The 14398-nt window shown below is 45.6% G+C and overlaps 1 protein-coding gene across 2 annotated transcripts in view; it reads right to left on the reverse strand.

Moving 5' to 3' along the window:
* The window catches only part of Insc (INSC spindle orientation adaptor protein), a 109842-nt gene that overhangs the window by 18785 nt on the left and 76659 nt on the right, over window positions 1–14398 (reverse strand). For both annotated transcript variants that reach the window (XM_048460330.3, XM_048460333.3), the window contains exon 8: window positions 384–555. In XM_048460330.3, the coding sequence (XP_048316287.1) occupies window positions 384–555 (172 nt within the window). The remainder of the gene's footprint in view (window positions 1–383; window positions 556–14398) is intronic.

Genomic DNA, 14398 nt, shown 5'->3' on the forward strand with positions numbered 1-14398 from the left:
AGCTAGTTCTCTCTGGAAAGTCATTTGTGCTAATTAGTATTGTTTCAGTCATTGGGTGCAATGACAGAAATTTTAGGAACAAAACCTACTGAAGTCAAACTTTAAGTCCCTATTTGCTCTGAACTCCCTCTGAAAGGCCATGTAAACCCTAACCATTGTTCAAGATGATGCAAGAAGCTGTGTGCATTTCCATAGGGGACTCTTGACTACAGACTTCCTCAAAACTGCCTCATCCGTTAATGGTGCCTTTCAGCTGGCGTGACTATCTTTGACCATTGTGAATCGGGTGAGACATAGGTGGGAAGTCCTTCTTGGTCCTTCTTGAAGACAACTGTGCTGAATCCCTCTTACATAAGGGTTCCACTCAACCCAGGATTACTCACTGATGAGGGCTGTCACAATCTCCTCCATGTTCTCCAGGAAGCTAGTAAGGTGCTGGGTGAAGGACAGATGTGGGGAGGTCACCTGGGCCACAACAGCTGCAGCCTCAGCTCGAGTGGCCTCTGAGTGGCTGTCATCTGTCAAGATGTCGGCCAAGCACAGGATACCATCCACCTGCAGATGGAGACAGGAAACGTCCTTGTGGACCTTGAAAGGGATGGAGCCACTACTGATGACAGTAATGAGGCAGAACCAACGCCTCTCATCCGACGAGATCAACTTTTGCTTCTGAGAACAGTCCACACCCCTTGTGGAGCCAGAGAAAGCCTGAGCGTGAATGACCTACAGTTGGGCATTTAAGTGCCTCTGCTTTGAGTCCAGGAAGAATAAGTGACCTTCCATGGATTTTCTAGATAGCAGACAGGAAACCAAGTGTCTAGGGACTGACCCTGGCCATGTACCACTGAAAAATGCAGTAGAAACAATGGTCACTTAGTGATCTTCTGACCCTGAGCTCCAAGCCAGGCTCCGTCTTTCATGCTGTGTGACTTCACATCCCTGACCCCGTTCCCTCACACAGCAGCAGGCTATAGGAGGCCAAGAGATGGTAAAATGAACGAAGCCTTATAAAGAAGACAAGATCGAGAAGGGTGGGTTCCCTCCTCCCGTCTTCACTCTTTGCAGCAGGCTGAGCTCAAAGCTTTCCTTTCCCAACTTGTCCTCCACCATCTTGTCCTCCACTGTGTTCCCCATAGAAAGAGTGCCGCTTCCATGGAAACCTTGCTACCTCTGCCCAATCACAAAAGTAAAAGTCTCGCGGAACATACATGTCAGAAAAAAAGCTTGTTCCCCAGCCCACCCCAGCCAGATCCGCTCTTGGCACAGTAATAGGAGATACTTTCAGAGTGCCCATGGTGTGCCTGTGCCAAGTTCCATGCTTAGTAGAACATGTATGATGTTGTATCACTGCAGCAACCTTCCCATTGTCACAGGAAGAAAAACTTAGAAAAGATTGCTCACCTGCCCCGGATCCTTAACTCTCAAATTTGTAGGTTTGGGACTTAAAATAGTCTGCTCTACAACGCCTGGGTTCTGAAAAGGACATTAAACTTCCCCCTGGGAAGTCACATCTGAGTTTAAACTCCCCCTCCATCAGGGGTCAATAGGTGGCCTTTAGGGAGAAGGAGTTGAGTCTCGCCACAGATAGGCCATCAGTGCTCCTGCAGCTCCTTCCAGATCTAGGATGCTAAGCTGCTGAGGACCAGTGCTGGAGGTGGGACAGGGGCCAGGGAAGAAGAGGAAAAGGTCTTGGCTGATGCCCATCACATCTGCACTAACGTAAACCTTTGGTCTCTGCATCCCTACTTATTGCTATTAGCTCCAGTGGCCCCCAGAGCTCACCTTTCATTTGATCAGTGAGTCACCACCTCCAGTCCTGCACCTCCAGCCCTGCACCTCCAGTCCTGCACCTCCCTTAAACCACTCTTAGAACCTGAAAGGCCCATTAGCTGCGAAGGCCATTGGCAGTTTCAGACTCAAAGGAGACAAATGTGGAAATGAGAGCCCTGGGAACAGTCCACAGTCAGACCCACCTGGATGTGCCTAATAAAAGGAACAAACAGCAGTCAGCCTGCCCCTGGCAGGCCTGGACTCAAGCCAGGTATTTTATTAACAGGCCCTTGGAGAGGGACCTCGTTTGAGCCCACAGTGCAGCTGCCGGCCTGGAAACAGGAAGGAACCTCTCGATTGACTGGCTCATGCTCTTTTTCCTCCTTCGAGCATCAATCAAGAGTGTTGTTAAAAAGTATGAGGTCCCTAATGTGAAAATATCTTCATCGATCCAACGCCCTTATACGTGTCATGACTGTAGCTTCCACTGCTACCCTAGTCTCTGGCTCGGCTGGAACACCAGCCAGACTCAAATGAGTATGCTGCCCTGATGCTCAGCCCAATCCGAGCTGATGGTCCCAGGACCCAGTGAAACCCAAGACCTGAATATGAACCCCTCTCCCCAGGCCGAAAGTAAGTAAGTCTGTGCCCTGCATAAGCAAAGACCAAGTGCCAGGCCGTGGGCTGCCGAAACACAGATCCAGGAGAGAGTGTCCCTGTGGCAGAGGAAGTGACTCTCACCACAGGTGACCGTCATGCAGAGTGATTTCCCAAAAGAAACTCTACATCTTCTGGAAGCCACCCTTGACTTAACACACCCACAATTCAGTCTGGGTTCCCATGCTCAAGCCCATCTGCTATCTTCATCATATTATAATTCTAAAGAACATTGTTTCTCCAAGTGGGATTGTGGTTGCGTCTAATCAACTGTGGGTTACTTAAAAGAGACTCCCTGTATCCCTCTCAGAGCTCTCCTACCACATTCATAGTTAGGCCAAGAGTCAGCTTGGTAACAGCTCCACAGCGAACTTGCATGCTGCTCCAGCATTAAGAGCACACAATGAAAGGATCATCTCATCCCCTGTCTACCTGGACCCCTGCCTGTAAGCTTGGGGACCACAGCTAGTTCAGTTTGAGATACTTGATGCCTGGCATGAGTTGGTCTTTTAGGAGATGGGGAACAAATCCCAGAAACTAATTTTTGACCTGAAACTTGAGGATACATTGTAGATTTATGCAAGTAGAATGATGATATTGTCAACAGGAGGAGGCTATCAGCAGACTCAAAAGGAAAAGCATTGGGACAGAAGTCAACCCAACATCAGTTCCACAGATCTGTGGCTGCAGGTGATGCAGATCTGATGCCCCTTGCTGCTCCTGGGTTTCTCAGAGGACCTATGGGGTTCTGGATATTCGAATGATCAGCTCCCCATTGTCTTGACTTCTGATATGTTGACCATGTTTCAGATTGCCTCTGAATTATTAAATGCATCATTTCTTCAACATGGATCACATAACAGAAAATATTACAAAGATAGTAGCATATATGTCCATATATACTCATAAAATATATTACCTATGTAAGAGAATGTAGAACATATGTTTATTTGTTTACATTTGAATACATAGACTATATAAAAGTAGAAAGGATTACATGGTTTATAAAGGAGTCCAATAATTAAATGGAAAACAATGGCAAGATCTATGTATGCAGAATATTCAGAAATTCTAAATCTGAGAAATGACATTAAGCTAAGGCCTCTTCTTCATCCTCTCTCATCACCTACCACTGAAAAGGCCTCACACTGGGTTCTGTGTTGTTTCTGTTCTTGTTTGCGTTAGATCTCTGCCTAATAAACTAAGCTCTGTGGGTTTTACAAGTGATGTAAATGGTGCTATAGTCTAGAAAGGGATTTTCTTTCTCCCCCAGGCACCCCTATGTTTATGAAACTCCTCCCTGTCACGTGTGTCTGTGGCTCAACTGTTTTCACAGCTGTATGCTCCTTCACTGCACCAATCTATCGCAATTCATGCATGCATTCTCCCGACGATGGCCACTTGAGTGTCTTTTGGGGTTTTCTATCCTGAACAGTGCTGCTACAAATATTCTTCTAAATATCTTCTGGGCATGTGCCAGTTTCCTTGAGAGTCTTGACACAGGAATGTCCAGGGCACATCTCTACCAATACTGCCAATTTGCTTTGTCATATTGCTGTAGCAAGTGATACTTACCAACACTATAGAAAGATATTTAGTGTTATATCCTTCTCTGGTTTTCATGTTATGTTTATAATTTTTATTAATTTGATAGTTTGGATGAGCCGTGTCCCTAATGGGTACTTCATCTCTAGTTGATGGTGCTGTTTGCGGTGGTTATGGAACTTTCAGGAGATGTGGCCTTGCTGGAGGAATTGTATCACTGGGGAGGGCTTTGAGTGATTATAGTCTCATTCGCTTCCTCCTCTCTTTGCTTCCTGTGTGTAGATAAAACGTGATCGGCCAGCTTCATGTTCTGGCCACCTGCTGCCATGCCTAGCCCACCACTATGGACCCTTCCTATAGAACTGTAAAATAAACACATTTTTCTCTAAGTTTCTTTAGCCATGGTGTTTTTTTTTAATCACTGCAACAGAAAAGAAGCTAATAAAGACGAACCATAAATCTGTATTTTAACTCGTGTACAGCAAGATTAATCATTTTGGTTTGCTTTGGTGTGGTTTGCTTGGGCTTTTTTGTTTGGTAAGTTGGGGAGCCCTGTTCATATGTCTTGCTTGTTTTTCTATTTGGCGGCTTTTTGTAGGGACCAGGTTTCCTTGGCCCTTGGTTCGGAGGCTGTTGCTAGCAGGCTGCCACACAAATTTGTTTTCATACACACCACCAACTCCAAGGTCCAACCCAGCCCAACTCACCACGACTCATCACCAAGGGCCGCAAGCCCCTGGATTATGATATTTTCTAGCACTTATACACATCCCTAGAATATCAGAATGTGCATGCATGGGGCCAGACCTAGTAGTCTGAACTTGGCTGTCTCTTACTTTCTAAACAATGTTCTTTGAGACTTTATCCTAAGATTTAGGGCAGTAATGCCAATATCTGTGGTTTTCCTTTTCCTTACAAAATGGGTGTTTAAAATATCAACTGGAAAAGAATACTGAAACTATTCAATGAGAGTCTGCATGAGCAGCGCCGGCCACATGGTGGAGCTATCGCTCCATCCTAGCCCCACCTGGAGCGGCTTGCAGTTATCTCCTGAAGCCTGCAGTCTCTCTCCTCAATTTTCTGTGCCTCAGAGACTCCTAACAGGGCTTCCCTCCAAGGTCCCTTTCTGTAGTCTCCTCTAAAAGTGAGACGCTCAGCCCTCTGGGTAATGTGTCGGTTGGATTTCCTCCACGGTGACAAAATCTTCGAGGACATAACCTCATCGGGGGTCAGGTTTATTGGGGCTCCTGGTTTCAGTAGTTTCTTGGCCCTTATTGCTTGACCTCTTTCTTTTCGGGATCAAGACAGCGCAGTCCACCATGGTGGGAGCATGTTACAAAGGAGGCCTGTTCACCTTACGGCAGCCAACTGGCAAAGAAAGTGAAGAAGCAGGGTTCCAACGACCTAGCTTTCTTCCATTAATCCTTACCTTCTGGTGGTTCTACCACCTCCCAGAAGTATCACAGGCTTGCAACCAGGCTGCTAGCATCATAAGGAAGGCATTTAGACACAAACCATAGCAGGTGCCAGGGATCCACAAGCTGACCATCTTTGTGTGAACATCTGATCACACAATCCAGAACCAGGACTTTTAACTGGGCATCATCCATTACTGACTGGGAATGCTAAGATGTGCAATTAGAATCCCTTAGCAAGGAGTCCCCAAGATACATATTCATATTTCCAAACCCCTACTGGATCTTTTTATATTTGATTTCAAAAAACAATTGGCCTGGATATCCAACCCGAGCTGCTTAACGCTGGAGTGTTGTCCCTGTTTCCCTCCTGGCTACCATTTCAGACCCAGGCCCAGTCACCTGCCTCACAGGCCATCTCTGTTCTCCCAGCTGCCACACCACACTTATCTGATCACAACTACAGCACACGTTGTCTGGTAGGGTCTGTCCAAGTCACATGCCCAGCCTCCTCTGCTTAGGCACCCTCAGGGAAAACCCTGCACTGGATTCTAAGTCCTTGAAGCCCAGATGAGGCCCAGTATTCAACAGCCATGCTACAGTATGGGAGGAATGATGAGGAAACAGAGACACACGGAGGTGTCCCAGGCCACATAGCACAGCATGTTAACTCTGATCCTTGTTTCTGAGTTCCTTGCTATGCTCCTCCCTCCATTGAGCCTTTGAGAAAAAGAGAGAAAGTGGAAAAATGGCTAGATTAGTGGCGATCATTCAGTCCTGCTCCTATGAAAGGCCCAGAAGTAGCCCTGCCTGAGGCCAGCTCCTTCAAACACTAGTCCCACTTCAGGAGAGTCTCCACCCTAATTGCTATTTCCCATCACTAGTCATACAGTTGGTGCCAAGAGAGTCATCTAATCAAAGTATTCTCACATCCTTAAAGGAACGGATGCTGGAAGCACTTACAGATAATTAGCTCTGACATGGAGTGGGATGGGCCTGGCCTGAAGTCAGATGTCCCTGGCGGGTGGGTATGTACGTGTGGGTGCAGTTGGTCTGGCTGGGGCCTCACCTGGACAGCAAGGCTCATGGATCTGGAGTCTGGCACAGAGGGAACTAACAAATGCAGAGATTCTCGCTGGGAGTTTGGAACTCATGCATCTAGGGCCCTCAAGGGGAGAAAGCAATGTCAGATTTATGAGTAGCATTGTCCCATTGATTGCACCCCCAAAAAAGGTGTCAGAGAGGGCCATTATACAAATATTAAAGTAACGTAGGCTGTGTATAAAGTCCCATCGCTGGTGCTGGTCAGCCATCTTTGTTTTGTGTTAGAGCATTCATTTTGCTTCTGCACTGTGTTTAGATTTTGGTGACTGCCAGGGGAGCTATCAAGGGGCTTAAGTGAATGCAGTGAAAACTTGACCATGGGGGATAAATTACAAAGAATTTCAGAGCCTCTCTCTCTCTCTCTCTCTCTCCCTCTCTCTCTCCGTCCCCTCTCTCTAGTCCATGCCAGCCTCTGCCTCAACTTACAATCCTCATGCCTCAGCCTCCCAAGAGTTGAAATGATGGGTAGGCACCACCATGCCCAGCTCTGGAGACTGCTAATTTTCTCCTTCATGATTCTGTCTACTCAAATATTTAAGACATACAGGGAAAACAAAAGACAAAAGAGAATTCTAAAGCCACCGGAGACCTGTTCCTGGCTCCAAGAAGAATAGGCCAGTTCTCCTAGCATTTAATCATTCAGAAGGAAAATCTAATTGAGATTGGAGAGAAAAACAAGAATAAGTGGAAGCCCAGGACCAGGCAGAGCGTCTGGTGGGTCAGAAACGGGCATCAAAGGAGGAACCAGACTGGGACAAGACTCAGGTCAATGCCTGGGATCCATGGCTCCCTTATGAAAGAATGAACTCGCTTTAGAGTTATGGTAGAGCTGACAATTCAGTAAAAAGGCACAGAAACTAAGCAAATGTCCAAAAGATAACAGCACCCTCCCCTAAGCCAACATATCTACCCAGCAGATTCCACACCACATCTCCTGACATTTCAAACGCAAGTGGATAAACACAAACATAACATCATAATAGAAAATGAAAGAGTAGGTAGAAAGGGCTGTGTGGCCCCTCCAGGCAAAAGTCGGTAAGGGTAAGGAAGGAAGATGTACAGGCAAAGAAGGTAGAGGGGGATTGGGAGAAATCATGCTTTGATGGCTTGAATCACCTGGGACTATAACTAGAAAACAATCTCTCTGTTAGTAGATTTGCTTTAGAGCACATTTCTAATGGGTGTTCTGAAGGCATTTGGCTTGGGGACGACTGTTCCTTGGGTCAGTGTTACTAGCCCTGTGCTGATGTGAAAATGCCGAGTTCTCAGTAAAATCCCACGGAGGCCCAGCTGGGACCTGGGCTGCAGCCAAAGTCCTTAGGTCAGTGATTCTCAGATGATAGATGCCACCATCTGGGGAAGTAGGAAAAGTTATAACACCAGCTAGGCATGGTTGTGCAAGTCTTTAATCCCAGTACTTGGTAGGTGGAGGCAGGTAGATATCTGAGTTCAAAGCCAGTCTGATCTATGTAGTAAGTTCCAGGATAGTCAGGGCTACACAGTGAAACCTTGTCTCTCTCTCTCTCTCTCTCTCTCTCTCTCTCTCTCTCTCTCTCTCTCTCTCTGTGTGTGTGTGTGTGTGCACCAGAATTTCAACCACTAGAAATTTGATTTTAATTTTCAATCTTTAGTGTCCTTAAAAAACTTTTCATGGAAGTCTAAGGGACATCTTGGTTTGAACATCAGTGTACTAGGGACAATTGTAGTACAAGAAAGTTTACATAACCTTCAGAGTTTGAAGAGTGTGCCTATTTTCTTGTAACATGAAGGGGCCTGCTTATTGGGGTTTATGTCCTGCCCAGTTCCCCACAGCTGGCAAGTTCCAAAGAAATCACACAGAGATCTCCATAAGTTATAAAACTGATTGGTCCATTAGCTCAGGCTACTTATTAGCTCTTATAGCTTATATTAACTCATTATTCTTATCTATGTTAGCCACATGGCTCAGTACCTTTTCCAGTGGGGCAGATCACATCTTGCTTCTTCGGTGTCTGGACAGGAGTGGAGGGAAATGGGCTTCCTTCTTCCCAGAATACTCCTGTTCTCCTCGCTCCACCTCTACTTCCTGTCTGGTTGACCCACCTATACTTCCTGCCTGACATATCAGTGTTTATTTAAAACATGACTGACAGAATTCAGACATTTCTCCCGCACCATTTTCTGACTTCACTTCCTCAATGAAATAGTCAATGACACAACAGCCTTCCTTTGAAATCAGCAGCAAGACCTAGGAATTCAGCAGCAGCAGCAGCACTTCCATCTAACCCTGTGCTAGCCCATGTGATCATACAAGAAAAGATGGTGATTGAAAAGAAGAAAGCCTGCTATTCTTTACACATGTGCAGATGTGCAGCAAATGTAAAATGCCAGCCCTCTACTAAAATGCGTCAGTAGATTTAGCACAACCACTGGATACAGTATCAAAAGTGTATTTTCTATGTATTAGCAGCAACATTTCAAATATCTTCTATCTTCATTTAAAATTACCACTTATATTGCTGTAAAACATAGAGATAAATATTTAAAAGATGTATAAGTGGCAAATCCTTAATGACAGTCTATACTAAGCAAAGAAATGTGTTATGTTCATTGATCAGAACGCTCTAATTGTTTGAGGTGTCAAGCTTATACAGAAATTTAAAGAACTTCTAATTAAAATATCAGGGGGTATTATAGACACTAACAAGTTGGTTATATAATGAATATAGGAATATAAAGAACTGTCAAAATAATTTTAAAGAACAAAGGTTAAAAAGAATAAAGGTTTAAAGAACAAAGGGCTTATACAACTCAATATCAAATTGTATTAGATTCAGTTCTCATTGTTATATCAATATAAGGATGGCCCAAAAAGACCAGTAGAACAGGAAAAATGAAGTCCAGAAATAGGCTGTATCCATCACTCTATTTACAAGAAAGTATCTCAAGTTAGAAATGCTCTTTTCAATAAATGGTATTGACTCAACTGGCTAACTGTGGGGGGGGGGGGACTCAATGTTGGACACCAGATAAAATGAGCAGTAAGTCAAAACTGTGAATAGTAAAACAGTGAGCCTCCGTGTGACGGTAACTTTGCCAACTACACACAGACCCGCATCTGGAAACAGAGTCTTAAAGAGAAACTCTCTAGACCAGGTTGGCCTGTGGAGCACGTCTGTGGGATTTGTCCTGATTGTTAACTGATTTGGGAAGACCTTGCCCATTCTGGGAGACCCCCATCTCTAGGCAGGGATTCCTGAGCAGTGTAGCAAAGGAGGAAGCTAACTGAGAGCAAGCAAACAAGAATGTGTCCATTCGTTACTCTCTGCTCTGAACTGAAGATGCCGTATGACCAGCAGCTTCAAGCTCGGCCACTGTGACACCCCCCCTTCCCCAGTGACACACTGTAATCTAAGATTGTGAACTCAAATAAACCTTTCTCCCCTAAGCTTTTTTTTTCAAGATATTTTTTATTACAGCAACAGAAATAAAACAAGGATAGTCCCAAATAAAACACAAGAGAATATTCTCGTAGTTTTGGAGAACACAGGATCTCTTAAATGGACAGAAGCAACACTTGCTATAAAAGAGATCACTAATTTGGACCTTAACAAAATCAAGAATTTCTATTTATTAAATGACAACATTAAGAGAATGACAAAGCAAACCGCAGGATGACAACATTTCTTCTCACTATCTCTATCTGAAAAGGGATGTGTGTCTGGAATACATTTAAAAATTTATAAATCAATAAGGCAAGACAAACGACGGAACATTTTTTAAATGAGAAAACATCTCAAGCTGACGTTTTGCCCAAAATGAAGACAACCAAATGAATAGCAGGGATATGAAAAAAGTACTCAAAATCATTACTCATCAGAAAAACAAAGTTTAAACTCATAATAAAAGATGAGTGTGTGCCTGAGTAAGTCAGAATCAGGGGACTGCCTCATACATCTACAAGCAACGTGATCTGCGCTTCTGAAGTCATCCAGGGAGAGGCCCCAGCGCCGCTTTGGAGATTGGACGCATTTGCCAACCCCAGGGGTTTTCTGTCTCCTTGTCTCTTTTCACCTGAGAGCCCCTCGTCTTTCTCACAGCCCTTCCCTTTCCCTGTCTCTCCTCATCTCTGTGGGTGACCAGCAAGCCCACCACTTGCTCTCAGGGAACTACAGAACTGACTCCTGATCCATGATTTAAGGGATGCCTGCTGTCTCTTCTATATCATCAGTACCAGAATATCTCACGAAGGGCATTTTCTTGGTCCAGTTCCACTCCCTTCTGCATGAATGCTCCCAGTCTCCTATGTCCTTTTACTGCCAGAAAGCTCATGGCCCCTGTTCCCTTCCCAATAGCACTTCCCCATTCAGAAGCCAAATGAGAGCCCAGCATTGGTAGCCAAAAGCTTCACCTCTATACAAAGTCAAGTCCTCTTTTGTGACATCCGTCCCCTAAGGCACAGCTCTCTTTACCCCAGCACCAGCATTATATTCACACCCAGATTTCTATGTGTTTTCTTTCCTCTCTGAATCCGTTGAATTCTGTGGAGGAAGTGAACACTGATTAACGTTTTACCCACAGACCTGCATCTCCTTTACCTCTGGCCATCACACGTAAAGAGGAGGAAAGGAACATTCAAAAGTAGGGCATGGGATAGAAGGCTGCAAGGTCTGTTCTGGCGTCTTCTCTGAGTACATAGCCTCACACACCCAGGTTATCAGAATCCCAGCTGAGAGAGCTCAACACTTGTGAGTTTTTCTGCAACACACTGTGTCTCACAAAATCCCTTCATACTCCATACGCTACCAGAAAACTTTCTCGTCGGTATTGGGCAATTATTATATCCTTCTTGAGTCTTTGATGGAGTTGAAGAATGGTTAGTTATAGTTATAGTTTTCCTTAGTTATGATAAAAGATAAAGTAGATATAAATTTTATAACTGTAATTCTTACTTGATAACTGTTTTGTTATATACAATTTTACTGTGTTAAAGTAAAAGCCTTTCTTTTTTGTTTAAACAAAAAAAAAGAAAAATGATGGAGGAGGGTCATCTGTCTATTTGTTACTTTCATTGGTTAATAAAGAAACTGCCTTGGCCTTTGATCGGACAGCAGCTTAGATAGGTGAAGTAGACAAAAGAAAATTGTAGGAGGAAAAAAAAAAACAGAGACAGACAGACGCTATAGCTCTCCTCTCCAAGATGGACACAGGTTAAGATCCTTACTGGTAAGCCACCACCTTGTGATGCTACACAGCTTACTAAATATGGGTTAAAACAAGATGTAAAAATTAGCCAGTAAGAGGCTAAAACTAATGGGCCAGGCAATGTTTAAATAAATACAGTTTGTATGTTGTTAATTCTGAATGTAAAGCTAGCCATGTGGGAGCCAGGCAGGAATGCAGCCCGCTGTTCCTTCTACAGGCAATGATTTGTTTCATTAGCAAACCAGTAGCCAATAGAAGGGGCCTCACTACTACCCCAGTGTGGCAGCCGCTACCCAGATTGAGAGCTGTCACTCTCAACGGCTGTCAGTCTTTCCTTCCTCGGGCAACTCATCGTGGCCCACTAGCCTCCTACATCTGCTCAGAGATGCAGGAATTGGAGTTCAGGATCTGAGAAGGGACAGTAAAGAATCTGGCACAAACCATACACACAGAACACACACACACACACACACACACACACACACACACACACACACAGCCTCTATATCTTTCCATTGGCAAACAACGTTTCCCCAGTTTTGTCTAATCATCATTTTCCTACGCATCTGTATGTGCAAGCTATTTCCTTGTCCCTTGGTGGGGAAGCCCAGGCAGAGCTCTGGATAATAAACACCAAAGAGGCAAGAGAGCTGTTAGGAAGGAGGTCAGAGCTGGTTCTGAACTTGTCGTCAACACGCAGAGATGGCAAAAGTCAGTTAAGATGGCTTGGCAGAAGCAGAGACCCTGCACAAGGGTGCGCCACGCCAGGGGGCCCTAGTGTCTGTACTAGAAGTGCGCGGAAGACCTCCATTTCGATTCTGCCGCAAATGAGCTCAGATGGGTGCAAAGTTACAAGCACAGCTGGACAGTATCTCCAGTCCTGCCTGCCAAAGGGCAGGGAGCATGCTCAGTAGTCACTTGGAAGACAGGAGTGCTTCTGTGCCCAAAAGGCACAGAACAGAGCCAGCTGCCAAGCCTGACAAACTGGACTCAGTCCCTCAACCCACATGGTGGAAGAAAAGAAAGAATTAGTTCTTCCAAGTTGTCCTTTGACCTCCACGTGTGCACTGTGGCGTGTGATCACTCTATCACACATGATTGGTTAATCAACTGTAAAAGACGCAAAGACCCTGGGAAGCCTCGGGGATGGGGTTTAGTATATAGTCAAGATCTGTCTGCATCTTTCCCCTGGAGGATGATGTACCCATAAAAACATTGGTCGTCTTAAGTTTTAGATATCGCTTCCACATTTGTAACACAATATCTCTTCTGGTCCTAACAGCTGGTTCTGGGGCCCAGAGCCCCGAAACCACAGCAGTTCCCAGAAAAGGCTGCCCTAGGCGTCCTGACAGGGCTGCCAGTGGAGCTCTTGTCCACCAGGGGCTGCTGTTGCGCAGTACATGGTACCCCACAGAGTCCCTATTTGAATCACTTAAGTGTCCAGACTGCCAGGCAGATCCGTCCCTTCTTCAAATTCAGGTTGGAACTGATTGGGAGAGATTGTTCAGATCCACCAGCTACGAGCACTCTGGACAGGACTGGCCCACCATGTCAGCAGAATCCTAGCAAAAAAGCAAAGGAAAGGCACTGGGTGGAGGTGGAGTGTGTGTGTGTGTGTGTGTGTGTGTGTGTGTGTGTGTGTGTGTGTGTGTTGGGGCGGGGATGCTGAGTTTGATTCCACGTTTTTAAGCCTTTTAATCCCCTTCATTCCTGCCCTACGAGACAGACTGGAAGTTAGACTGGAAGAGAAAGGAAGGAGCCACACTCCTTCCCATCCCCTCCCTCCCCACATACACACCACACACATCATACCCTCTGCCCCACTCAGAGCAAGCCAACTGACAGAAATCCTGAGGCTCTCTACTCAGCCCTAGCCTATTCTCGGGACAGTTGATCATTGTCAGGCACAGGGGCAGAAGCAGCCCAAAAGCACCTGGAGGGAAAGGGAAGCATCTAGGATCTGCTTTCAGGGCACTCTGTCTCTTAATCAGAGCTTCCTCCCAGGAATGGAGAGGCCTTGAGTCAAATTGAAGGCCTAGCATTCACAGTCTTGCTCTCCCCACACAGTAGGTTCAAACACCAGACTAAAGCCAGCAGAGTAAGTGGCTGTCCTGCCCTAGGGCTGCACACTATGGCCACTATGGCCTCTTTTGGATCATGGAAGAGAGAAGGAATAGGAATGAGAGAGGAAAAACCCAGGACTCCCAGCCTGGCCCTGTGTCCCCCACTGTCTAGTTTGTCCACCTCCGCATGCACTTCTGTAAGATGGAATGGGAGGTGGATACTACTCTCTGCTCACTTGAAGAACAACTGGGAGACTTGAAAAGGCAGTGGGATGGAGAAATCTGTGGATTTTTTTTTAATGAGATATTTCTGACTCACAACAATGGTGCAGAGAGAGACTCCCACTAAACAGGCAGTGGAGTCTTCCTACTGCCCACTTGCAGCCCACTTTCTCCTGGCCGGGGTCTCTGCCTAGCACCCCCATCCCATCTCCATCTTCATCCAGTACGGAGCTCCACAGCTGAAGCGAGCAGCAGTCTCCCTTCCCGCACCTGCCCCCACCCCCAGAGATTTTCTACTGCGACTTGAAATTGAGCGCATCTACCCTCCCCGCTCATCTTTAATTTCTTTATCGATCTTCATTAAACTCTCTCTTTGGCTCCAGGACAAAGTGAACCAACTCCTTATTTCACACACAAAAAAGGGGAGGGTGCAGGTAT

This window comes from Myodes glareolus, chromosome 7 (assembly GCF_982192425.1).
Source record: "Myodes glareolus chromosome 7, mMyoGla1.1, whole genome shotgun sequence".
Lineage (NCBI taxonomy): Eukaryota > Metazoa > Chordata > Mammalia > Rodentia > Cricetidae > Myodes > Myodes glareolus.